General features: G+C 42.7%; 1 protein-coding gene across 1 annotated transcript in view; it reads left to right on the forward strand.

Annotated features, from left to right (window-relative positions):
* The window catches only part of ZNF516 (zinc finger protein 516), a 75,986-nt gene extending 57,901 nt beyond the window's left edge, over positions 1-18,085 (forward strand). Inside the window, exons 3-5 of the mRNA XM_008060795.2 lie at positions 7,425-7,529; positions 8,340-8,407; positions 17,801-18,085. Coding sequence (XP_008058986.1) covers positions 7,425-7,529; positions 8,340-8,407; positions 17,801-17,860 — 233 coding nt within the window. The 3' untranslated portion in view covers positions 17,861-18,085. The remainder of the gene's footprint in view (positions 1-7,424; positions 7,530-8,339; positions 8,408-17,800) is intronic.
* The last annotated feature ends 7,598 nt before the right edge of the window (positions 18,086-25,683 follow it).

Genomic DNA, 25,683 nt, shown 5'->3' on the forward strand with positions numbered 1-25,683 from the left:
CTTGGTTCTGGAGATGTGTACTTTCCCAGAGCCTACAGCAGGGGAGGTGAGACACCAGGTGAGAGGTGAGGGCTGCATAGTCGTGGACGCCAGGTGTCCTTGGCAGTGCCTTGCCTGTCCCATCCTTCCTGTGCCACCCCTCCCAGTGGAGTAAGCTGGACGTTTGCACTGTTGTAATTACTCTTAGTCCACCGGACTTGTAATTTATTTAGCTGTACACTAATGGCCAGCACCAATTATACAATTCTAAACCTGCCAGTTTACACCTAGAAAGTGGTATGCCCGCTTTTCCAAAGGCCCTTTGTGTTGCCCTTGGGCTTATGTAGTTGTGGTTCGAGACCCGCTTGAGCAGCGAGACCTCATCTCTACAATAAATAAAAAAAAATCAGCCGGATGTGGTAGCGCATGCCTGTAATTCTGGGTACTTGGAAGGCTGAGGCTGAAGGATCGCTGGAGCTCAGCAGATCGAGGCTGCAGTGACTGGGAGAGACCACTGCACTCCAGTCTGGGTGACAGAGTGAGACTCCAACTCAAAAAAAAAAAAAAAGAAAGAAAGCAGAGGTAAGTTTTTATGGATTTGAGAATTTCAGGTGACAGAATTTGAAATCCACAATAGCCTGAGATATTTTTCTTTTTCTTAAAATGTTTTTAAAAAATAAATGGTTTTAAGGACTTTTTTTTAAAAAGAGAGAGGTTAAATATTTGTCATTTGAATGTGAAAAATGCTAATTAGTCCACAAAGCACATGTGCTCTTCTTGGATGATTATTTATTCTTCTAATGTACACATTGAAATATACTGTAACTCAGCAAAGTTACAGTTTTAAAGTTCACTCTGAATTGAGTTTGTTCATTCATTCATTTGCTTACTTATTTATTTTTAAGTTGGAATCTCACCCTGCTGCCCAGGCTGGAATGCAGTGGCATGATCATGTCTCACTGTAGTCTTGACCTCCTGGGCTCAGGTGATCCTTTGCCTCAGCTTCCCAAGTAACTGGGACTGCAGGTATGCGCCACCACGCTTAGCTCATTTTTCTGATTTTTTTTTTTAGAGACAAGGTCTTATTATGTTGCCCAGGCTGACTTCAAACTGCTGATAGGAAGTGATCCTCTTGCCTTGGCCTCCCAGTGTGCTGTGATTATAGGCATGAGCCATGGCACCCAGCCTGAACTGGATTTCTTAAAGGGATTGTTTTAAACCTTTTTGTTCTTAAAATACTTTTGCTACCAAGTGCATTTGAGAACTCTGACTTCCTGGCTTTAGAGAAGAACCTGAGATTAGCTTGTTTAGATTCCTTGGTCAGTACTCCTCAGAAGGGTCATGATTCCTTGCCTCCAGGCTATGGCTTTGGTGGACTTGACTTGGCCACTGGTCTTCACATGCCAAGGCTCTTCTCTGTGGCGGTCCTTAAACCTTTAGGCACGGCTCCCCCTGCCTTTGCGGATCCAGTATTCCTCTTCCTTCGCCACTCAGCCTGGTCTCCAGAGCCTTTCTGGTTGCCTTTTTCCTTATTTGAATGTTTATGACCTTCTTAATGTTGAAGTGGAAGGAAGTCCAGCAGGCGTGGCGTGGTCTGACTATTTAAGGGGTAGTAGAATGAGAATGTTTCCTGTTACAGAAGCTTTACTTCTATTATTGTACCTTGGGAAATATGTGCAGCCAAGAAATTTACATTATTGATGTGTTACTGAATATACTAGTAACTCAACTCTAAGGCTTTTTTCCCTACTTGTTTCTGCTTAGCCATTTCTTCTTTGTTGTATATATATGAAGGGAGAACTCAAAAAATCCCAGAATTTATTTATAAAAAATTGTATATTTACTCTTACATGTTTAAACTTCAGTCCTCTTACAGTACTCTTCATTTGACACAATATACCTACTGAGACGCTTTTTCCACTGTTCAAAAGGGTTTTTGAACTTGTTAATTTTGATGCCTTTTAGTGCTTCTGCTGTTTTTTTGTTTGTTTGTTTTTGAGTTGGAATCTCACTCTGTCACCCAGACTGGAGTGCAGCGGCCGCTCCCGGCCACCGCAGCCTTGACCTGCGGGGCTCCGGCGATCCTTCTGCCTCAACCTTCCGGGTAGCTGGAACTACAGGCGCGTGCTACCACACCCGGCTAATTTTTGATTTATTGTAGAGATGAGGTCTTGCCAAGTTGCCCAGGCGGTTCTTGAGCCCGCGGGCTCAGGCATTCCACTCACTTCAGTCTCCCAAAGGCGCGGGATTACACGCAGAGCCACCGAGCCCGGCTGCTTCTGCTGTTTTTTGTTTCACCTCTTCCACGTTGGCAAAACATTTCCCTTTGGGAGCTCTTTTTAATCCTCCTAAACAAAAACCAGTCACTTGGGCTGGGATTGGGTAAATAAGAAGGGTAGGATACTTGGGTTGTGCCCAAAGTTTTTGGTCAAAAACTACTGAACACTCAGTGCAATGCAGGCAGGTGCACTCATAAATCATCCATCATGAAATGGGCATATGCACTGAAAAAACTTCCTCCCCCCCCAAAATCCACTGAAGCCGAATGCATCCTCTTGCAACAACACTAGCTGGTACATGGATGCCACTGGGTTTCTAGAGCACTTAGGTAGTGAGGGATGCGTGGACTACCATGGTCCCGCCCTCTAAAAGATAGTTCCGGGTTTTTTTCGGTCCCCCTTCATGTATAGTTAGTTTTTGAGTTCTGAGTCTAGAATCTCATTTTACTTATCCCGTAGTCGAGTTGATCTTCTTGCCTTGTCTTATTATATGAGTGTGTCAGTGCTTTTTAGTCTTCGCTCTTTCATCTGATACATTTGCTGTTTGTCCCATATTTGGGTGACACCTGTGGACCTAAAGACCATGACTTCCTTTATGCAGTCTTGGGTTAGACTTATTGTTATGGCAGCATTTTATAGTTAGAGGACATGGAAATATGCAGAGGTAAAAGGTCTGAAGGAATAGTAAATCATCTGTTGTGTGCATGACATAGTTGTGGGTGTTGGAAGTGTGATTCTTCGACTTTCTGGTTGACCCGTTCCATTTTTACAGAGAACTGTGCTCTCAGGGGCTGCCTCCAAAACAGCTTTTATTCAGAAGTTTTAGAGATGTTTCTCAGACACTTTTTTTCCCATGCGTGTTTGACTGGATGATGCTTCTGGAGAAAGGAAGAGTCTAGAAACCCTTCCCAAAGAGGGGACTTTTGTTACCTCCTCTAGGAGCTCACAGACTAATCCTTTAAGAATAAAAGCCATGACATTTTCTGTAATTATCCTACAGTGTGACTACTGACTCTGTAAACATATATTTATTTTTATTTTTTTAGTCGGAATCTCCCTCTGTCACCCAAGCTGGAGTGTAGTGGCATAATCTCAGCTCACTGAAGCCGAAACCTCTGGGCTCAAGTGATACATCCACCTTAGCATTCCAAGTAGCTGTGACTACAGGTGCACGCCACCACACCTGGCTAATGTTCTGATTTTTTGTAAAGATGAGGTTTTGCTATGTTACCCAGGCTGGTCTCAAACTCCAGGGCTCAAGCAATCTACCCGTCTTAGCCTCCCAAAATGCTAGGATTATGGGCATGAGCCACCACACCTGGCCAGCATACATGAATAGAATACAAATGGCTTATTCTGCCAGCAGTAATAAAACAACAAATAATCTGTGTTTTTACACTTTATGGCTAGCCTATATTACGATATAAATTTCAGAATAAAAAAATTGAAGATAATAGAATTAGAAAATCCTAGATAAAATAGTATTTAAGGTCTTATTGGGCTTTTAAACATTATTTCTTATTCTTTAAAAGATCATTTTTAACAAGGATGCTTAATATGACAATGATGAAAATGTTGTGCTTCCTTGAATGGTTGTTATCTATTTGTAGAATCTTTTCATTCTCTTTTTTCCCCTTAAAGATGGCGTATTAATGTATAACAACATGATACATCACAGTGCTGTGTGTCCCTCTCAGAGGACCCTCAGCCTTTGTTTTTCTTTGTTAAGCCCACTTTCCATATACAACTTGAGTTTCTAGGTCAGAGTGTTTGAGCTGTTTGCTCACCAGGTAATCTTCAATTCAGATGAAGTTTGTAATCTTTTGGATAAACTCAGAATTGTGGAGTAGCATGGGCATAATGTCATTGACCATAAAGGCCAAGGTACCTCTCTAAAAAGTAAAGAGAAAGCGATATGGTAAAATCGTGTGGGGAAATTGTGTACACATGTGCATACCTGTAGAGGCATACTTCATTCAAGGAAATAAGTGTGGGAGCGTTGGAGGGCTGTGGTTTTCTGTTGCTAGCTTAAATAGGAAGTAGCCAGCTAGAATAATCACTTAGAAAAACAATGTTAATGACTTAGTTTTTGAATGTTGTGAATGTTAGACAAAAATGATACTGTCTAGCGTCATCATTAGTAGGTATCATGTGTAAATGTGGTTAGAGTCTATGTTTAAATACAGTCCAGATAACCAAATCCCTATTGGAGATGATTTTCATAGGAGCTGATCTGGAGTTTATGATGCAAATAAATAAGGAACAAAATAGCTTTTCAGTTGAAGTTTTCCTAGGCCAGAATAAGAGAAAGGAAAGATATTCCTGAAAGGTTCAATAGTACATCAGCTATTTGGCCATAGGTGACAGTGGGAAGAAATTTTTCTCATGCCGAATTTGTGTCATCAAAAGCACCCTGACCATGGCCATGCAGGACATGCTTTCTGGGCTCTTCCTTCCACCCACATCGCATGGTTAAGCCTCAGTTCCCCATGAATTTTTTGGGTATCTAGCCCCTGAGCAGATCTGTGCTTTCCAAATATTTTCTTCCACTCTGTAGGTTGTCTCTTTGCTTTGTTGCTTCCTTTGCTGTGCAGAAGCTCTCTAATTGGCTGTCATCTGCAGATATAAATGCCATGTGTGATGGTGGGCTTAGTATGGCCAGAGTCATACATACTTAATGAAAATATTCATTAAGACAATGATGAATTAAGAAAGGTAAATTTATTAGGGAAAATACGTCACGAAGAGCACAACGGCCAGAGCAGCAGAGAGAGAGAGAGAGTTTGCTCTCTGCTGTCTGCAAAGAGGCAGTGGCTAAATAGAAGTATTTATAAGACTGTGTGAGGTACAGTGTGGGCTTAGGGAATTGCCTTTGGAGGTCTGCGAAAAGAAATTCCCAGAGGTTTGTGAAGCTGCTGATTTATTGTGGTGTTTCCTCTCTTTAAGATAGTGTTAATTACCAGCAATAGTTAACAATAGCTAACGACTTTTTGTTTACCTGGAACTAGCAGTGAAGGGTTAACTACTTTTTTTGTTTCAAATGTTTTACAGCTAGCTAACCAGCTTTTACTGCAATATAATTTACCCAGTTGATGCAGGCCTAATAGAGCTTCATATTCCTCCACACTAAAGATTGCCACTTCCCTATTTACATGTGATCATTGATTCGATATCCTGGTAGAGCAGCATCTTGTAGTTAGGGGAGATGGAAGTATGCAGAGGAGGAGAGTCTGAAGGAGCAGTAAGTCATCTGTTGTGTGCATGAAATAGTGGGTGTTGGAAGTGTGATTCTATGACTTACCGGTGCCTACGTTCCATTTATACAAGAGAACGACTTTTGGGGTCCTCTCCGAAAAATCCTTGCTCAGACTAAATCTGAGAAAGCAGATGTGCGAGGTAGTAGTGACATGGGTCCTTCAGGACACCTGAGGTCACTCCTATGAGTTGTTTCATGGTTTACAGTGTATGGGCACCTAGCTAACTTGAGTCAATGGTTTTTCATCTATGACAGTGGGATGAGTATTGGTTAAAAGGTTTCTTTCTTTTTTTGGAGTTTGGCTAGGGTGCAGTGGTGTGACCATAGCTCACTACAGTCTGGAACTCCTGGACTCAAGTGATCCTTGCGTCTCAGCCTCCGGAGTAACGGGGACGACAGGCATGTGCCACCTTGCCCAGTGAATTTTTATTTTTTTGTAGAAATGGGGGGTCGCTATTTTGCTCAATTGGTCTTGAATTGCTGGCCTCAAGTGATCCTCCCTTATCAGCCTCCCAGAGTGCTGGGATTACAGGTGTTAGCCACCATGCCAGATCCCAACTGTTTCTTATTCTTTTTGCATTCTTGAATAAGGTGATGGGAGATTGAGCAGTAGTTAGTGGGCAAGTTCTTGAATTTCTCTGATTTATTTTTATGATCTGTCACAAAAGAAATTTGACAGTATCTGCCTCACAGTTCATACTTGATTATTATCTTCACTGACATGATCTGTAACGTCGAAACGACTTTATGTTAGTTTCATTTGTTGAGCCACTCTGAATTAGAGCAAGAAAAAACAGTATTGAAGATTTGCTTTTCTACTCACTTGACTAAGTAACTCTTTTGTGGTCCTCTTCTCTAGCCTTTGACAGTCAAATGTCAGACTGTAGACACACAAATACATAGTTAAAATGGCATTTAAAAAACTATTGCTGAGGTGTAACTTTTTCTGGTGATTATTAATTTTCTTCCGCCTACTGAGTTGAGTTGTTCTTGAGCATCACAGTGTCAGTCAGACCCAGGGAACTTCTTGGTGCTCCATCCCATGAAAAATAAGCCTTTTCTTTTCTTCAGAGAGAAAAGGTATGCAGATATGTAAACACCTCCCCTTTTCTAATGAAAGCCAAGGGCAGCTGTTGGACCAGAAGGGAGCACAAAGCCTGGTGCTCTGAGTGCAGTGTTGTGGTGTGATCTTCGGGAAAGGTGGGACTTGGGGACATTCCACCATTGCTGGCGGCCAAGCTCATCTGGGGGACTGCTGCTGTTGCTTACTGGCCGCCTTCAGGGCCCCTTCGCAGATGTCCCCTGTCCCTTGTTCTGTGTTCTGGACATGTCAGAGCAGCTGGGAAGGCAGGTAAGAGGGCCAGGGTGGCTGCCCTGATGGCTGTGCTTCCTCTGCCAGGGTCTCCCAGGATCTCAGCCCAGGGCATGGCGGGCTCTGGTCCCTCTCACTTCCTATTATCCCTGCACCTCGTCTCTGTCACACTGATGTCACTCTGATTTACCGGATGTGCTGCTTGACAGAGCCGAGTGATAGCTGGCCCAGCATCCAGATGCTCAGAGCTGCATGCCCCTGTTGTGCAGCCTGGCGGGTGCCTCCGTCCTGGCCTGGGGAGTGGTTTTTAATTCGCTGTAATTTATGCATCCTCGCAGTCCTGAGAGCTCCTGGCCTGTCAGCCCAGCCAAGATGAAGGCTGACAGTTGTCACCAGGGCCTGAAGGTAACCTCACATGATGACACGTTAGACAGACTAATGATGTTTTCCTCTCACCTCCCTCCTTGCTTTTTCACCTCCTCCTGTCCATGCCAATCCCGCCACGGCCACATCGTGCCGCCACCATACCACTGCCACTGCCACGGCCATACCATGCCACCACCACGCCATTGTCACCACCACCGCCACCCCACTGCAGGGACGCTCCGGACACAAGCCCGGCCTGGAGACTTTGTCTGCGTCGAGTGTGGGAAGAGCTTCCACCAGCCCAGCCACCTCAGGGCCCACATGCGGGCACACTCAGGTATCTCCCCTGTCCAGTGTCCCCAGGCGGGGCGTGGGAAAAGGAGTTTTCTTCTGTGTGTGACTTGATTGTCCACCTTGGGGACTGCACATCAGGCTCCCCCATACAGTACCTGAAATGGGGTGTTTGGGGGTATATAAGGCCATGTGGTTTAATTTGAGATAAGCCCATTTGCAAATGTTCCATTTTAATTAGAGAGTAACTGATTCCCTAGAAATGAGTATGCTAACGGACAGGATTGCCACCAGCACAAATTGAAATCAGAGTCCCCCTTTCAGCATCACACGAGGCTCGGTTTTGTGTCCTCACTGACACTGCCTGGACTCTGGAATACACTTGGGCCCGCTTTGGCTGGGCAGTGAGGTTCCGCGGAGCCCCTCAGCCTCTCTGTCGAGGGCTTGCTTGAGCCCCACCAGACTGGAGGCTGCGTGCTGGGGACTGCAAGAGCATCAGGGAGACAGTAGCCGGGCTCTTGATCAAGCGTGTGAGGGATGCCCACAGAACAAGCCTGATGAGAAATGACACAGGCCAAATGGTAAGTAATGCACGAAGAGGGCCCCTCTACACACACACCGATAATTAATGTTGTCAGTGATTGCTTTCTTCAGCTGCGAAGTCTGAATTAAAAAGGGCAGTGGCCCCAGGCGGCCATTATCACAGTCTCTTACTGTAAGTGTTACGGTAAATTGGTATTTTCCGGCCACAGGCTAGGCTCTGGTGTCTTTTTTTGTGAAAGTACTTAATCTGTAATGGACTCATTTAATGTGAAGCCCGCATGCTCATCTGTTAACAAACCCCTTGTTCCCACAGGGGTGTTTGAGTCGGATGGACTCCGGGGTTCTGAAGTTCACAGCACCTCCATGGATGCTTCCAAACAAGTAGGTCTCACAATGAATTGGACCTGTGTGTTTTCCTGTGGTGGATGGGAACGTTGTACCATGATGCTGGTTACCAAAGCGTGAATCTTCTTTTTTTGTTTTTTACTAGGTGTAAGTAATTTTATATTGATTTGATTCAGAACCCGTCCTTTCAGGGCAAACTGCGGGCGATCCCTGCACACAGAAGGCCATCTTAGCCACAAATCGCCTACTTTAGGGGAGCACAGCTTGTCCTTGGTGGTATTGAGGATGAGGAAATCGATAGAGACTGATGGTGACTGAAAACACTCAAAATTCAAGCTTTTTTCCAAGATATTTTTGAATATAAGTTGAGAACAAATTCTTTGAGAACATTCCTCTTTACTCTGTAAGAAAAATTTCTTGTTCAGGGTGGTGTTTCATGATCATGGGTTTTGTTTCCCTGTATTACAGACAAGACTGGTATGGCCAGAGCGCATGCAGGCACCTGTGTGTATGTGAATATGATACATATTACTGTGCACATGTGCACATACGAGGGGAGGGAACCCCCCAATGGAATTTATTTATAAAAAATTATGTATTCATTCTTACATGTTTAAACATCATTCACCTTCAAAGTACACTTTGATGTATTATATCGATCGAAATGCTTTCTCCATTGCTCAAAACAGTTTTTGAACTTGTCTGTTTTGATGCCTTTTAATACTTATGCCGTTTTTTGCTTTACCTCTTCCACATGGGCAAAATGTTTCCCTTTGAGGACTTTTTTCATCTGGGGGAACAAAAAAGTCCCTTAATGGCGAGATGAGATGAATAGGGAGGGTGGGGCATAGGGGTCATGCTGTTTTTGGTCAAAAACTGCTGAACACATAGTGTGTTTTGGTGGTATAGACAGGTATGCTTGTAAATCACCCATTATAAAATGAGCAAATGTGTTGAAAGAATCTCCAAAAAAAAAAAAAAAATTCACTGAAGCCAGACGCAACCTCTCACAGCAATACTAGCTGGTACACTGATGCCTGTGGATTCCTAGAACATTTACCTAGTGCAGGAAGCCTGTGCTACAAGGGGCTGCCCTCCAAAGGATAGTTCCAATTTTTGGGGGGTCCCCTTTGTACATAATATTCTAGTGTTCTCACCAGTTGCCTCAGAAGATTCTGTAATTGCAAGCTCCCCACTTTGTCCCAATGAAGGATTTCTTTCCCACAGAGTAGACATCCACACCCTGTCTGGTGGTCAAATCAAGCTCGTATGCCCTGCCCTAATGGAGCTAATTGTCTGTGGGGTTTGTGGTGGTTGAAGGGTGATAGTGATTATGATCTTCAAGGATCACTGTGGTCTAGTGAGACCTCAGAGGAAACTTGAAGATCATTCTAATTTCCTTCCCTAGAGGAAGAAGGTAAGAGACATGAAATGGCTTTGCCAAGGGCCTACTGTTCATTAGTGATTGAGCTGTGTTATAGAATTGTCATTAGCCTGTTAGAGATTTTGTTTATATTTTTAAAATTGCAACTTTAGAATTTCAATTTTTATCAATTGTTAGCATGTCTGTTTGTTATTAAAGGTCTTTTCTTCATATATCATTGGCAGAATACCTTACCAATTATTGCAGGTTTCTTTAGTAAGTGGCTTTCGCTTCTTTAAATAAAACCTGTGGTTTCAGGATACTGTGAAAATGAATGAAATAAATATAACATTTTGCCAACTACTGAATTAAAAGATTTCCAAATGCACGTGACATCAGCTCCAGTTAAACAGCATTGTCCTTTTAACAGAAATAAAACCCTCATGCCACAAAAGAGTCACGGTAAAGTGTTTGTGGGATGTAGTAACAGCAAGGCCATGCCATAATTGAGAGTTACACATTGAGATTACAACTGGAGTGAATCCAAAGTGTTCCTGCTTACACAGGCGCCCAGTTCAGTTCACCAATGACCTGGCTTTTTGGTAAGAATGTTTGTTGGGAGTGGAAAGGCACCAGGCAGTCTGTGAACAGCCCAGTGAGGTCCACCAGGAATTCACATTAGTTGATTTGCTGGCTATTAATTCTCCCTAAACCTCTTTAAAATGCTTTTGTCATAGGGAGAGATAGGAGATCAAACAGCAAATCACTTAGACTGTGTTTTAAACGATTTCTCTATTACTTATTATTTGTTTAATAAAATAATTTATATTATTTATAATATAATTTATGATAACTAAGTGTCACTCATTCTTGATTCTGATGGAGAAAAGATATAGTTGTACTGTCTTTGACTCTTTAAACTAAAATGCCGCTATTTTATACTTGGTGCCAGCTAACCTTTTAGTTTTGAGTTTGCAGTAATGTGGATTTCAGACCTAACATACGTGTTACTTTTAGTGTGAAGCTTTCAGCCAACTTCCCTTTCATTTGTATGACAGCGGTGGTTCAGGCCTACAGCATCCATTCGTTTCCCTCTCCTATGGGAGTAATTCCACATCCAAGATCATGGCCTCTGATAGCACCTTTTGTCTTTTGTTACATTTTGAAGTAGCTTTTGGTGACTTATCACTGAAGGTTCTGGTTCTCTAAGGAAACACCGTGCTCTTTGACATACTTAAGAACTGTATCTTTAGCTGGGCTCTGTGGCTCAGCCTGTAATCCCGCGCCTTGGAAGGCTGAGGTGAGTGGAATGCCTGGGCCCGCGGTTTTGAGACCCGCCTGGCCAACTTGGCGAGACCTCATCTCTACAATAAAGAAAAAAAAATCAGCCGGGCATGATAACGCGTGCCAGTAATTCCGGCTACTCGGAAGGCTGAGGCAGAAGGATTGCCGGAGCCCAGCAGGTCGAGGCTGCGGTGGCCAGAAGCGACCACTGCACTCCAGTCTGGGCGACTGAGTTAGACTCCAACTCAAAAAAAAAAAAAAAAAAAGAACTGTATCTTTAAGAATTTCCTTAGGGATTTATTGGCTGGAATAATTGAAAAGCATATCTGTAATAGGCACAGGTTTAAATCTTAGGGTCCTTCTTCCTTCTCATCCTGGAGTTTTGATTGTTTACAATATCGCAATTGTGGTGTTAAATTTAGGATACGTTATAGATTTATAGAACCATTTTCTGAAGTTATTTGTTTTTGGAATGTGACTTAGACTTACTAGCCATGTTCTTTTTCATGTTTAGAGTGCTTTGCTGACATTAATTAATATTTAAATCAAATTCTTTTCCTGTGGGCTTTAGAAGCTGTGGATCATGACTTTTTTTTTAAGCATACAACACTGTGTATTCATGTCAAATTTATTTGATGTGACACTTAAAGTTGATAAACTTTATATGTAATTTAGCATCTATTAATCTATATTAATATTTAGCATCTATTATATATACATAGATGCTAAATTATCCAATTAAATTATATAGTATATATATTAATAGATACTAAATTATCCACTTAAACCTGTATTTAGAAATTCTGTTTTATCGTAATCATTTATTCACTCAATAATATTTAGTGAGCATCCACTGTGTACTAGGCCCTGTGCGGGATACTGGGGATACAAAGTGAATGTTTTTCCTGCTTCTGTGGTTCTTAAGGTTCCGTGAGTAACTTAGACAAGGTAACAGGGCAGAGCGGGGAAGCTCTATGAGATAGTAAGGACCTTTGAGCCCAGACTTGAGGCCTTTGGAAGACCTTGCAGGGGGCAGACGGATGGATGTTCCCAGAGAGAACTCAACACGTAGAAAGACCTGGAGGTGAAAGACGTGTTCCTTGGGAAGAACCAAGTAGTCAGTGTGGCCAGAGGAGGGAGAGCCAGGGCGGTGCAGAGGCATGGGACTTGGTCTGGAGAGATGTGCAGGCATCAGGTCTCCTTGCAGAGACATGTGAATTTCCTCCTGTGGGTGACACAGAGCCCTGAGCGTTGTGTGTTTAGAAAGACGATCAGGGCTGAAACTCTACTGAGAATGGGTCTGCGGTAGCTCCAGGTGGCTGAGCCCCTCTTTGGAGGCCCTTGGCATCATCCCAGGTAGAGACGAGGTGGCCTATGCTGGGGTCAGGATGGAGAAGAGCATGCGAATTTGAGAGACCGAAATGTCAAGACTGGGTGTGGGATGTGAAGGAAGGGAAGGAATCGAGTTGATCTCAGGCCTGGCTTAAGGCAACTGTCCCCAGGGAGGATCCATCCCCTGAGCCCTGAAAGAGGTGCACGAGAGAACCTTTTTCAATTGAATTTAAGTTAAGTTTAAGATGCTTCTTGGAAATCCAAGTAGGAATGTCCAGGAGGCAGGTGACTGATGGGTTTAAAGCGGAGAAGACAGATTCTGGTAGAGAATATATATGCTTAATGGCTATCAACATTTAAATTCACTCAAGATCAGCCAGCTCTACTCTGAGATACCTGAGTAATGTAATATTAATATATTGTGTTATTGAGTAGAAGGTGCTAACTTTAATTCTCCACCTTCGACATGTGACTTAACCTAAGTTTTCTCATCTATAAAATCATGATTGCTGGGCTCGGTGGCTCAGCCTGTAATCCCGTGCCTTGGGAGGCTGAGGTGAGTGGACTGCCTGAGCCCGCAGGTTTGAGATCCACCTGGGCAACTTGGAGAGACCTCATCTCTACAATTAAAAAAAAAAAAAAATTAGCTGGGTGTGGTAGCGTGCGCCTGTAGTTCCAGCTACTTGGAAGATTGAGGCGGAAGGATCGCCGGAGCCCAGCAGGTTGAGGCTGCGGTGGCCGGGAGCGGCCACTGAACTCCAGTCTGGGCGACAGAGCGAGACTCCAACTCAAAAAAATAAAATAAAATAAAATAAAATCATGATCATAGGAGCACTTATTTTGTACACATGCTGTGAAAATCAAGTTAGATGCACCATGCCTGCCATAGGCATATGCTCAATAAGCTAGCTGCTGTTGTCAGTTTTTCTAGAAAGAAGCAATTGCCCTTAACAACCAGAAAAAACTCACACACAGTGAGAGTATTTATGGGGTGACTGCACATGTAAACATTTGTACATATGCATGTATGCTTATGTGGGTATGCCCGTCACTGGTAAGCCAGTTAGTAGATTGTGCCGTGGAACTAATGATTTCTTTTTCTTTACTTAGTGTCTTGTGTGGCCTTGTCAGATCCTGTCAGTGTACCTCTGTTGTTTTTGTTTAAGAGACTTGCTATTAGTTACTCATTCAGGGGAGGATACAGGAAAATTTAGTTTAAGGTATTTATTGTCAACATATAGGTGCAGTTACCTAGTGTGCTATACTTTGTTCAGAAGACCTCTGGTTGATGAACAGATGTTGTTGGTTTTGTACATACAACCCTAGAACAGGTGACCTTCGTTTGTCATATTAACATTTGAATTTTCTGTACTGGAAAATTTTAACAAATAAACAATTCAACAATTCAACAGGCATGTGGCTTAGGTAAATCTGCTGAAACTGATTTAATTCATTGTAGGTCAGAACAAAGGTTCTCATCTACATAGAACTTAGGGCAGAAATATTTTATTTATTTGGAGTTTCCTTTTGCTGTGTTGTTGGGAGCAATCTTTTTTCAGCATACGCGCTGTTTAAGCATCTTCCATGTTACAGGCACATACTTTAGGTGACCCTAGAGAACGTCACAAAAACCATTCCTTTCTTTGTGAATGTCTCCCTTTATGAATACCGTGTTGTAAGAGTGGAAAGGATGCTGAAATCTTAGAGGGTAAAGACCTAGCTTTAAATAGCAAGTTTCCAGAAGGGAGTGCATGGTCACAGTGTGAGTCTCTAGGCATACGGTTCTGTTGATTGATGGTATGTAGACTAGGAGATTGTAAAAGGGTTCAGGCCCAATGCGTGAGGACCACTCTCGCGAGTGGGACATTGCAGCTCGGGAGATTCTAGGGTAGCAGGACAGAGATACTTGTTGTTGGTGCTTACTGTGTTTTGGATTAAGACCGTTCTGATTTCAAGGACAGCTGAGACTCCATATCGAATTCTAAATCAAAAGAAGAATATTGTTGTTTAAAGATTTTTAAAATCACTTTAGCACAACTGGCTATTTAGTTTCTAGTAATCATCAATATTCATCATTAGCAAGAACACTTTTTGAAATTAATATACTGAAATATGGGTGTTATTGTTCTGTGGATGTTTGAGAAAAAACTAGGAGATTTGCTTAGTGTTGTAGAGACTTTTTTCTATTGTTGGTAAACTTTAGATGTTAAATAATTTTTGAAACTAAGAAAATTATTTCCGCCAGCCTCCTGGTTTTAGGATTTAAAAGACCACACTGACTACTGAAACACGAAATCTAATGTTTGTATTTGTTTGTATTTCTTGCCAAATTTAAAGACTGCGATAAATAGTTTATTTCTCATTATTCTAAATGTTATTTTAAAATAGTTAAGCTGGAGAAAGAATTCCATTAATCAAAATAACAGGAAATGAAAAAATAAGTGACAACCTGATTTGTCTCGTTTTTAGCTATAGATATTATAATGCAAAAGATGGGGAAATCACGTAGGTTGTTCTATTTGAATATATGTGTAAACTATTTTCAGCATCACTTTCAGATTCTCAGCATTGCAGATCAGATTTTGAAATTCAGCTTATTTGTTTAAGCTTTTCGTACTCATTTAGCCAAACAAGCATCTTAAAACACATGGCCCATTTTCTCTAAGTAGAGTATGCTACCCAAAGTCGTGAGTAGAGCTAGTGACTTATCCAAAATTACCAGTCACGTAAGGCTATATTTACTTACAGCTTGTTGGGTAGAGATCCTAGTCTGTAAGGCATCATGTGTGATTGGTCCTTAGACATTTAGCCTCATGCCCCATGAGTCTGGCTGCAAGCCTTGTCCCATAAGCTGACCTCTCTTTGAAGGCTGAGAGGCTCCTTGTGTGTCCTGGGGCACACAGGGATTTTGTGTGCACACATCCATACCCACCACTACATATATATTCCCTTGCCCTATAAAGAAAAGGGAAAAAGTAGACCTCAGAAAGTTCCTGAAGTCAGTATCCATTCATGGAACCCTGAAATACCTTCAAGAAGGATAGTATATCAGCATTACTGAAAATCCTACAATTCACAGCTGTGAAATAGAAGAGCCAAGTCTTCTGAAAGCATCCTTCTCATTTTGTGACTAGTCTTTTCGGTAGGAGGAAAAAACAACTTGCATATGCTCAAAATATTGCAGTGCCCCCCTTTAATTTAAATATCTGCAGCGCCTTTCTTCCATATGTCACTCATGTCTTTAAAACGTTGTAGGGTTGCTACATTAAATAGCAAAATGGTGGCTCCTGATGAATCAGTGATTTAAAAGAACTCTTACAAAACGTGGTATTGGAACACATCCCTTCAATTGTGAAAAGAAAATAGGCAGCTGTTCATCTGCATTTCTGAACACAGTTTAATGCTCTAGTTGTTTGGGCTATCCAGACTATGCAGTGCTTCTGAAATAAATATTTTAAAAACTCTCTGAGCCCTGTAATGTAAAGCTTTAGCCCTTATGGAGAGAGCTCCACATTCCTGTCACCTCTGGAATGGTCCATTCATGCACATCATCCATCCTTGTCACTCTGCCTAACGTAAGTCTGTGAATTATGATCCAAAGGAAAGAGATACCCAGGTGAGTTTGTGTGTGTGTGTGGGGGGGGGGGGGTTGTAGTCTGTGCAGAATCTAGACACAACACCCGTGTTTACATGTAGCACTTTGACTACTTCATAGGGTCCCTGGCATGTCTGTTTGCTACATGGAGATATTCAAGGCCAAACACTCAAGAGCCAACAATAACACCCGTTTTTCTCAAGATAAACAACACCACTCTCCTTTCTGAGTGTATTTAGCACTCGTTCTGAGTGAGCCCTGTTGGTGAGGAATACCTTGGAGCTCTCTCCATGGCCTGATGTCACTTCAAAAATGTAAAACATCATTCTCCGTTTACTGCAGGAAATTCACCATCTACTTAAGAAAGTTTTATCACATCTCTCATTCAGTTACTGTTTCCTACATTTCACATAAACTGCTGACTACACCACTGCGCCCACCCCAAGCCCTCGTAAAGTTTTGTTGAATATCTTTCTGACTTCCACTGCATGTTGACTCTTAGATGCTGTGAGTGCACAACCAGTCTTAAGTAGGAGTATTCTGAAACTATTAACTAAAGAGAAACACTTAATTCACTGTGTCAACCAGTCCTCCCCCACTATTATTCCTAGAGCTCCTATAGGCATAGCTGGAAACCAGTTAGGATTTTACATGAGTCTGTTAGTTGATATATGCATGTTAATTTCAAGCAGTCGGTTTCACTTCATCAAGATTTTAGCTGAAGGTTAATGCAGTTAAGTAAGATTAATCTTGCCGTGCTGTTTTTGTCCTTAGATTGTAAACGCTGTTGTTCAAACAGTGATGCTTCAAATGTCATTTGAGATCATTCTCTGAAAGCTGTAGGCTCATATTTATTCATGTTTTCACCTTGCAATACACTTGACTTCAGAATACCTCTTCTCAGCTGGGCATGGTGGCTCACACCTGTAATCCCAGCACTTTGGAATGCTGAGGTCAGAGGATTGCTTGAGGCCAAGAGTTTGAGACCAGCCTGGGCAATATAGCAAGAACTCATCTCTACCAAAAATAACTAAATAAATTAGCCAGGTGTGGTGGCATGCTCCTGTAGTCCCAGCAACTCAGAAGGCAGAGGCAGAAGAATTACCTAAGCCCAGGAGGTCAAGCCTGGTGTGAGCCATGATTGTGCCACTCTACTCCAGCCTGGATGACAGAGTGAGAGCCCAAGTCAAAGGAAAAAAGAAGAGAATGCCCTTTCTCTTTTTCTAACATGGTAGTTATTTATGGAAATGGGTGAAAGTTCTCAAGTTCTGACAAACCTACATGAGAGCCATGCTTTTCTTTTGTTTGCATGGCCTGAAAGTCAGCCTTGTTTTGGGCTACGTTCACTTACAAATCTGCTTTATACTATAGAGTTTTGCTTCTTGGGATCCTCCCCGAATCCGCTATCTTCGAGCCAGGCATGATCACTTGTTGTTCTTACAAGTGAAACAGAGACATCTAGTGATCCTTTGGGAATCAATGGAAATGAATTTTTTTCTTTTGGAATTGGAGTTCCTACTCTGTCACCCAGGCTGGAGTGCAGTGGTACGATCATGGCTCGCCACAACCTTGATCTCCTGGGCTTAGGTGATCCTTCTGCCTCAGCCTCCCATGGAAATGATTTTTTAAAACTGCCTCTCTGTAAGGCAGCGAGGCAGATTTAAAATATTTGTGCTCAAATAAGATGAGTTATGACTCAAGTGGAGGGCGGGGCAGGTCTTTTCCTGCTTGGCTGGTTTGCCCTGTGAAGGTGATTGTGGTGCTTGGATGTTCATGAGAAAATTTATAAGAAACATGAGCTCAGCAGCCAAAAGGCAGAAATGAACTTTTCTGTTGTATCCTTTTTCTCACCCAGGGGAGAGAGCATTCGAACACAGGTCCCACCCAGACAGTGCCTCTCAGAAAGGGAACCTAAAGGCGTGTTTGTGATGCACCCCGGTCCCCGCCACGGCCGTCAGCAGTCCCCTCGCAGATGTCCCAGCAGCCTCCCGCCAGTGACCATGGCCGCCCCGTGGAAGAACAGCCGGAGAACCCCCGACTGGATGCCTCCCACCCTGGAGCCGCTGTGCCCGAGTGGAACCTGCAGGGAGACACCTCTCCGTGTTAGACATTTAAGAATAAATGAAGATGCTATACTCTAGAATTACGTGTAGATATTATATATGCATATATGTGTTCATCGACCATAGTCCCATATTTTCTTATAATAAACAGTGATACTGGCAGGCACAGTAGAGGGGCACAAGGCATCTATCTTATTCAAGACAAGTTTGAGACACTGGAAAAAAAAAGATACTCGTGTGTGTGTTGGACAGAGTGGAGAAGCTGAGCACTGTCACAGGAGCCTCCCGACATGCAGAGGGACTGTGGAGACGATGTCAGAACAGACCGTGGTGGACTTGCGGTTGCTAAGGTGTTACTACTATTGCCTCTCCTGGTCTCAGAGGGTGTTGAAAATGGAGAATGAGAGAGAGGGAGGAGGTGGCCTTCCAGCGCTGTGGAGATGGAGCGTGGTGGGCGGGGCCGGTGACGAGATCCTAAGTATGCGCTGGGTCTGTGGACATCCCCGGGAGCCATTTTCCGTTCCCTTGTGCTGGTGTGTCCTGTCCACCCCAGGTACCGAGTGAACCCAGCAGAGGAAGCACGTCCATGGGCATGGGTAGATTCTGCTTTGGAAAGGAGAGCCAGCTGAACACTAAGCTGAGCAGGCTTCTTTGTTTATTCTCAGGACCTTTTTGTAACAGGGCTACATTTGCGAACTGCTTGCTCACCAAGGAAGACTGCACGTCTTAACAAATCACTCAGCCACCGAGTCCTCCCGATTCGGACCTGTTTTAGGAATGGCAGAGGAATCCCTGAGCGGGTGCGAGCCCTAGATCGCTAGGGTGCTATGCTCTAGAGCCTTCTTCCCCCGTCCTGGCCTACCTGCCTTTTCCCATCCAGCCCCGGCACCACCCCAGCAAGTAGGTGCCCTTTCTCCCTGGGCCTGGTGACCTCCACAGGACGAGTAACTTTGTTCGCCAAGGGTGGGGGTCACCAGACCTGTGGGCGGGGGCACGGCTTTTATATACCTCTTCCTCAGTAATGCAAGTGCAAGATTTTGCGGTGGGGGTTAAGGCCCGGAACAAAAGATCTTAAACCATGCAGTGTACGCAGTTGAAATCGTATTCCACAAATATAAATATTTTCTTTTCCTATTGCCGTGACACTATGTGTGATGGTAATATTTCTGAGAGTTTCAGATTTTTGCACATATGATTTTATGCATTATCAAAAGTTACTGCTGCCTTGAATGAAAATGTTCTGTGAAATTTTTTGCAAAAGCTTTACTAGGTTTTTTTTTAATTGTGAAATTTTGTAAAGGCAGGAAATGGATTAAAACGAGCATGCTAAATATATTTTTCAAAACAAAGCAATAATTTTACATGTACAGAAATTATCCTAACCTTTAATACTGGTGAGAGCGACAGTTTACTTAATACAGTAATGGATTAGTGCAGTTTTTGTAGAAAATGGGCTTCTGATACAAAGACTTGTTTAAAACACACACACACACACACACACACACACACACACACACACACACCCTTAAGTGTGGTTTTCCTGTTCTAATGATTTGTTGAATTATTATATTATTATTATTATTGTTGTTGTTATTGTTATTAGTTAATGTTTGGTTCTGGATTCTACTTGTTACTGAATTTAAATTACTTGACGGTTCAGGTTACTTTGCAACACTTGCAAAATGCAATGTAACTGGCTAGCTTATATACACACACACATACACACACACAAACACACACAAATATATGTGTGTGTATATAATTTTTTTACTTTATTTTTTTCCTAATATTCTTACACCAGATATGTATGAGAATGATCTGTCGTGTTGGTGTAATTAAGAATGTCTGTGCATATACTATTATGCGACTGTAATTGACTGTTCTGTAAAGTTATTTTGAGCAAAGTTGCGGAGACACATTCCTCTGTCCACCTAAGAAATCAAAATAACCTTTCTGTTTGATTTATGTTTAATCATTTCAATAATTTTCCCCAAAGCGATCATTTCTACATTTTCTGGCTTCTGTTTTCTTGGCTGAAAGTACCAGTGACAGTTAGGAATGCGCAGGGACGAGTGATTCAGTCCTGTCTGTTTCTCTGTTTTAGTTATTAAAAAGAAATTCTGTACCCAAAGTGACACAAAGGTCTAGTCTATATTTTTACTGTTTCAGAAGTGGCATGGACAAGCGCCGTTGGCATGTGCAGCTGAAGTGTCTCTCATGGGCCAGTCTCTGTTCCAGAGGCTGATAGGGGGAGAGGGGCCTGGCGCTGAGGTCCCGCTAGCAGCATGACCTGGCTGTGGAGGACAGTCAGCTTGAATGATGATGTGCTGGCCACGTGGAGTGCAGAAATAAGGTTTTCACTTAGTTAAACAGACTGGAGGGGGACCCCCGAGAAGGCCCCCCACCCACAAGACCGGCCAGGCACAGGCCTGGACACTGGCTCCTCCCTTCCGCTGGTCATCAGTATTGTATTGGTTTGTTAATTCATCTGTGTCAGTTTGACCATAGTATTTAATATGATTTGTGTTTTCTTATTTATTTAGCCAATTTGTTTGATTCACTTTTTTTCCGAATGATAATTTCTGCATGATCTACTTCTGTACGTCGCCTTCTGACTGTTACAGACTTTCTACTACCTCTAAAATCTGCTGTTTCCTTGTTTCTTAACAGGATTTTTACAGTGTTGTGTCTAATGTAACTTAGACAATAAAGGGTTTGGTTGTCTACACCGCAGCTTCTCCGTGTCTCTCCCCTGCTCTCCGCTCGCTTCTCCTCTGGCTTGCCTTGTCACCCTGCCCTCTCCCTCCTCCCGCTCACACCTCTTCCTAGTTTTTGAATTCAAATAATACACAAGTAATGAGCTTCTAAGCACCTTTCAGGTTATTCACGTGTATTTATTGATTTGAAGAATGAACATTTAAATGCTCTGAGAAATCAGATAAGTGAGTGTTCTCTCTGGAAGGTCGTCCACTATACCTGTCCACATTTCTGCCTGACTCCTGGGATGTCTTCTTATCATCTTAGATGGACAGATTTTACCCTGTTCAGCACAAAAAGTTTGACTTGAAAACCAAGTGAATTTTGCCTTTTAGGTTCTGAAAAGTATTGAATTTTCAGGCGTTTTAAGAGGTTCCCTCTATATTATTTATTTTTTAAACCAAGATTGACACGGGTTTTCTGAAAATCAGGTGCTCCAGGGAATAGAGGTAGGGGGTTCCATCCTGTCACTCTGTCCAATGAAGGACTGCCCGTTATGTTGAGACCCATCTTCTGATATGGTCACGCAGCATTGATGGCTGGGAGCACAGTCTCAGCACCCCTGTAAAGGCACAGGCCACCTTGGTTTAGTAACTTAACACTCCTCTAGGATGCAGCCTTGAGTGCAGCAAGGTTGGTTTCATCTTTCCGGCGCCTCCCCAGGGTGGTGGCTATGGTCGCTTTCTGTCTTTCAATCGAGATAGAGTGTAGGTTATGGGATGGAAAGTGGTTCTTAGGCTGGGCACGGAAGACGGCGCCCCCTGGGCTTTCATGGCTGGAGACACTCAACCGAGCATTCTTTCTTGTAACAAGACGAACCAACCCTCCTCCCTGCTTCCCCCAACAAAGTCTGAGCTGTTTTGAAGCTGTAGAAAAAGGAAGGATGGAAGGACTACATTTATATAGCTTTACTTTTCCACTTTGAAATGTCTCAAGTAGCATATGTTGTTTTACTGCTTTTATCTTTGGTGAGTTCTAATTACAGAACATTTTGTTCACTGAGGAAAAAAGAAAATCACAGGCCAGGACTTGAAGTGACAAGGACGTCTTTGGTTGGTTTGCGTGCATGCCAGAGCCCTGCGGCATGCCTGTGGGATCGAACCCCGTGGTCACCCACCCAAGGGAAAATGTTCATTCTTCATCAGCTTTGCTAATGATACTTTGAGGCAGTAAAATGCAAAAGACCATAGAATTTGTATTTCCTTTTTTAAAATACAATTTATAACATTATATTTTGTACTCTTTATATTAGAATTTGTAACTAGATTGATGTATTTAACTCTATTTCTGAAAAAGTAATTCAATGTTTTAGTTGTGTGATAAAAATATTTAGATAAAACATATTCATTCTATTGGAATTTGAAATCAATAAAAACATCTTGGAGTTCTTGAGATTCGTAAGACATTTTTCCCCTATTTCAGAGGGTATCTTAAGTCACTTGACAGCCCATCTCGATCTGTGGTTATTTTTATTGGCGGAACATAAACTGAAGTGTTGATGGTCTTTATTTATATAAGCGTACGAGTTTTAGGGTGACTCACAAGATAGTTCATCTAAAAAGGTGCCAAAATGGCCCAAATATTTTTTCGACTCTTTTGTGGACTCCAGAAAATAATACATATACTTTTAAAAAATTTTTATGAGTTGGCGTCATCTCACTCTGTCACCCAGACTGGAGGACATTGGCATATGCGATCATGGCTCACTGCAGCCTCGACCTCCTGGGCTCAGGCGATTCTTCCACCTCAGCCCCCTGAGTAGCTGGGACTACAAGAGCGTGCCACCACACCTGGCTGATTTTTAAATTTTTTTTTTGTAGAGATGAGATCTTGCTGTGTTGCCCAGGTTGGTCTTGGACTCTGGGACTCAAGCGATCCTCTCACTTGGCCTTCCAGAGTGCTGAGGCTGTTGGCGTGAGCCACCATGCTTGGCCCATATACACTTAAAAAAAAGGAAGGTGACTGCTTTTCACGTTGTCTTCATAGCACACTTCTTCCCCCAAATATACCCACTGTTCCTATAATTGCACTGTTTCCACACAGTGTGCGCAGGTGTGGGCACAGAGGGGATTCTGATCCACCACACCTGGAGGAAATAGTTGTGTCAGAACCTTGGGATGATAGTGGGGTTGTGACAGTGGTTTGCCGTGGTTCTCTGATGAGATAGTAAAAAATAGGATTTAGGACCATCAGCTGCAATAACTTTTAAAAAAAAGATAAAATGTGATTTAAAGGTTAAAGGTGTAACTGTGTCTCCATTGACAGAAAAAAGAAGGGACTAGGTAAGTACTTCAACGTGGCTTTCGAAATGTGCCAGATGGCAAGTAGAGGTGGGAACAGCACCAAGCATCACTCAGCCTCCAGCCCTGGGTTTGTCCCCATCTGCACCCTAGCGGGTAGCGTGCTGTTTTAAGGAATTTTCAAAAGGCCGTGGTTGGGTTGTGCAGACTGAATACACACCTCGTCCTTCTGAGATGCAGTTTGTGACTTCCTTTGTTCAGAATCTTCTTGGTCAACTGATGGCCCTAAATGGAAAAAATGGAAGCACCAAATTCCTTAATAGGCAGCTGGTATTTAGCTAGAAAGCTACTGGCTCTTGTGATTTGACAGAACCAAAACTCCTGGCCCAAATCTCTGTGGGTATCACCTAGGGCCAGAGACTCATGGGTTTGTTCGTGTTCCTGAGTTCAAATCCAAGACAGACATTTCCCCTAGTCCTAAGGGCTTCTGCAAGTAACCTTGCTCCTGCCCACAAGAAAGCAGCCCTTCATCTCTGTTTACCCACCTCCTGATCACCGGTAGTGAGGACATAGTGTCCTTCCATGGGCTCCTCTGAAAGTCTCCTTGGCTCCTGGAGTTAGGTGGAAGACCGCAGCTGACCAGTCACACATCTGAAATTTGCCTGGTAACATGCTAGGCACAGAAACTGAGCATCATGTACACACACACACAATCATATGAAACATTGACATGAATTAATACATTTATTAAGATTTGCATCTTTATTTCCCCTTTGTTATCATGCTGCTTGAAAACAACAGTGGTGCATTTTAAATCTGTTATTCATAATCTTACCTTTATTAAAAGGTGTTACTCAAGAGGTTAGTAAAATTACTGAAAAAGCATGAGATGCCCTGATTTTTGCCAGTGTGGCACTTTCTTGGGATGTCTGATTTTCTCACTGCCAGCTGAGGCATGAGGACATAGGATGACTGCAAGGGAGGGGAAATCTTACAGATTCTGGGAATCTGGGGAGCATGTGACAGTCACATACTCTTCTGTCTGATTTCCTTTATGGAGGGGAAAAATAGTGAAATGAAAATTAACGTGAGAATGCTGTCTTAGTTTTTCCAGGTTGCAATAGCAAAATACCTTCGAGGGAGTGATTCTTAACCCATTTATTGCTCATGGTTCTGGAGACTGGGAAGTCCAAGACTGAGGTGCTTGCAGATTCAGTGTTGGGTGAGGGCTCTCTTTTTTAGAGATGGTACCTTTTTTGTGTCTTCACATAGTAGAAGGGGAGAAGCAAGTTCCTTTAGGCTTCTTTTATAAGCATACTAATCCCATTTATGAGGGCTCTGCCATCCTTATGTAACCACCTCCCAAACACTTCACCTCTTCTTACTACCATGTTGGATATTGGGTTTCAACATCAAATTTGGGGGAGCACAAAAATCCATACCATGGAAAATGCTCTCTCTCTCCCTTTTTCTTTTTTCAACTGAGGAGGGCGTGGGGATTCCCATTCCAAACCCATGAATAAGTTAATTTGATCTGCCAAGAGTAGAACAGCAGAGTGAATTCTTTGTTGCCAACAGTTTCAAGTGTTAAAGGGTAAGGAAAAATCCATCTCACCTTCTTCTGTACCCAGATTTGTCCATGAAGGAACAGTATTCAGCTTATAAGAAACATCACTCCTGCTTGACTTCTCTTCATCAGTCTCCTAAAAGTCATGCTGTTTTGCTCTGGGAATTACCTTTAAAGAGTGGCACTGATGGCCTGGAATGTTCCCAGGACAGGGTCACTGGAGTCCAAAAAGGATTTCATTTACGAAGGACTTCACACAATTCAGGTGGGCACTTGTGAAGCAGCTGGAGGCCTGGCGTGGATATTTCACATTGTAGGACTGTGGATATGTGATGGAAGACACTGGGCCAATGCTGGCCCAACATAAAGAATTACCTGTGGGTCAGGTCATGCAGCAACAGATGACTGGTCCTTTGAAGAGTCAAACTCCCCGACACTGCTTGCGAACAGAAACTTGATGCCCATTTTTGAGGAATACAACATTCAGACCCTTGTTCAGAGAGGTAAATTGGAACCAGATAAACACGCAGGTCTCACTTGATCAAATGATTTCAGATTTCTTTAAAATTGTAGAAATGGTGTGAAAAATTTCTGACATTATGAATTCATGTAACAAATTGTCTCGCCATGGGGTAAGTAGTTCAGTAGGTGCATGGGAAGATGAAAACAATGGAAAATGTATTTGGGGCTCGCACGGTGGAGGAGAAGCATGGACCTAGAGATGATGGGTCCTTATTCTGAGGGACACAGGCTTGTAAGGATATGGATGGAAGGGAAATGCAGCCCACTTGGGGAGGGAGGTCAAGGGTCTAATCAGATGTCCAGGTGGTACCCATCTAAAATTTTGAAAGGATTTGATAAAATGACAGATAATTGCATGGAATTAAAGCAAAAGTTCCCTCTGACACTAAACCTTAGTTGAATAATCTATCAGAAGATCTTAAGATGTGAGAGAAAAGTGACACATGAATTTCAGTGAGGAAAAGCCTAAGGAACTGTAGTTTTGGAAATAACCCACAGTACTTAGAACATATTTTGACTTGTCAAATCTGACAGGGAAAAGGGACTGAGATCATTGTCAAATATTCCTTGATGACATTAACTCAAAGTG

The sequence above is a fragment of the Carlito syrichta genome, unplaced genomic scaffold, assembly GCF_000164805.1.
Source record: "Carlito syrichta isolate Samal-C Ts95f unplaced genomic scaffold, Tarsius_syrichta-2.0.1 Scaffold304739, whole genome shotgun sequence".
NCBI classification, from domain to species: domain Eukaryota; kingdom Metazoa; phylum Chordata; class Mammalia; order Primates; family Tarsiidae; genus Carlito; species Carlito syrichta.